Below are 2,065 nucleotides of genomic sequence, written 5' to 3'. Positions count from 1 at the left end.
AATATATTCCCTATTGTTTAGATATTAGCCGTATATGGGTTATTTTAAATTAATGGTTTTGTTAGGTGGACTGTAGCCATCCCCCCCCCTCAGAATTATAATCCACGTTGTGCCTAAGGATGGACCAATAAACATAATATAATGGTACAGAATGAAGATACACTAAATAATTAGATTAATAATTCAGCGCGTCAAACAGATTTCCAAAACTAATTCCAATGAATAATGAGTATGAAAATAAGTACGGATGAATATCTGTTACCTATAAGGACTGGTGCGAGTTCGTTTTCCTATGTTCGCGTAAAAGTTACGCATATCATATAGGCCAATGACAGTTGACCGGTCAATAGGTACTCGTATAGATAACCACAAACGCTACATATTATAAGTACACGTGTATAATGCATATAATACATATTTAAATTAACCATGCGCATAATAATAACAAGCCAAATACCTGCAGCAGTGTCGGACTGTATAGTGTATAGGTCGGCTATCGCCTTGGAATTTTTCATTTTTCGCGTACGATTCGCACACGCCATATATACACACGAATGATGTAAACAATGGCTACCAATATAATCACATTAATATTGTTAGGTATACGATATGGCGGCGGCGTGACACGATGTAACCGGCCTCAGGTGGAGGGACAGACGGTATAGTCGCGCTCGGAAGAGTAGGAGAAAAGACAAAGACCTTTTTCTGTCACTGCGCGAAATCAACAACACTGTACCACGAACAGTGTAAACCGTACCTGTCTCGAGAGCGGATAGTAATCATAATCCCGTGAACGAGCGTGAAATCCACTGCGTATTTAATAATCGGTTTGAGAAACAACAGTGATACAAAATACGAACGGTCGACGGCCATGGATAGTGCGGGATCCACTCGCCACCCGTTGGCAGTGGCGACGATAGCTTTGGCGATCTCGCTTGGCTGTGCGGCCGCGGTGTACGGCGGGACGGGACACAGTCCAGGCAACACCGCCGCCTCCGCTCCATCGTCACTACTCACCAAGTTACCGCAACCGCAGTTACCGAAATTTCCTGTGATCTACACGTATGGGAAACACCGACCGCCGCGACCACCGACGACGAATCCTCCGACTACTCCGCGCAACAAACAGCAAGAGTCGCAGCGACCACCACAGAAACCATCTAAGCCACTGCAGAAGCGCCCGCCAAAACCGACGGTGGATAAACGACGGGACGGACGAGATCCGTACCAGGCGTCGGCAAACGCATCCGTGACGACTTCACCGAGACCGAAGCTGGAGACGACCACCCAAGATCGGGCCATCATCACGGTGCCGCTGAAAAGTTGCCCTGAAGGTCAACGGATGAGCCCTGACCGGATATGCAGACCCAAGTTTCCCGACCCTGAGGACGACGAACCCAAATAGTCGATCGGCCGAACGGCGCAACATCATTATAGTGAACGCTCTGAACGTCGATTTAGCAAATATTTGTACGCTATTTATTTTATAGACATTTTATTTTTACCCCCCTCTATTGCATGTAAAATACATAAAAATATCATGTATTTATATTCAGTGTAACCCACGATTTTTTCCAGTTCAAAAACGTTTGCACGTGACGAAACGTGTATAAACGAAATAAAAATTCTTTATCACTAGAATTTTGGTTACAATAATTTACTATACAATTATTGCCACATCACTAACCTACAACGAGTCCACGGAACTGCCGGTATTAAATTAAATTAATCCCCCCTCCCCCACAAAAAAAACCTCTGATAGTTATCAGCTGTACATTGTGCATATTATAACAATATACCTACGGGCTACGTCTGCACGATTGTTATAAAATAAATAATTATTACTTATATTATTATCGACAGGCCGGACGCGTAAAAAGTATTCGGCGATTTTGATACCCGCTGGTGCGCTCAATGATACGCGCGCCTATATTATATTTATACATTATTCCAACTATTTCAAGGTTCATTATACACAAGCATAATATAGTATTACGTATATTTGTGTACTTCGATTCTACGACGACTTTGTTCGCGAAAATCGTCATCCGACAATAATGACGTC

At 43.2% G+C, this 2,065-nt stretch overlaps 1 protein-coding gene across 1 annotated transcript; it reads left to right on the top strand.

Annotated features, from left to right (window-relative positions):
* Positions 1 to 743: 743 nt before the first annotated feature.
* ACYPI25566 (uncharacterized LOC100575901) lies at positions 744 to 1,638 on the top strand. The gene is given in 1 exon segment (NM_001246113.2): positions 744 to 1,638. A coding segment is annotated over 1 exon segment (534 nt). The 5' UTR covers positions 744 to 871; the 3' UTR covers positions 1,406 to 1,638.
* Positions 1,639 to 2,065: the final 427 nt, after the last annotated feature.

This window comes from Acyrthosiphon pisum, chromosome A2, assembly GCF_005508785.2.
Source record: "Acyrthosiphon pisum isolate AL4f chromosome A2, pea_aphid_22Mar2018_4r6ur, whole genome shotgun sequence".
Lineage (NCBI taxonomy): Eukaryota > Metazoa > Arthropoda > Insecta > Hemiptera > Aphididae > Acyrthosiphon > Acyrthosiphon pisum.
The sequence above is the reverse complement of the archived record's forward strand: the minus strand, read 5'-3'. Positions and strand labels throughout refer to the sequence as shown.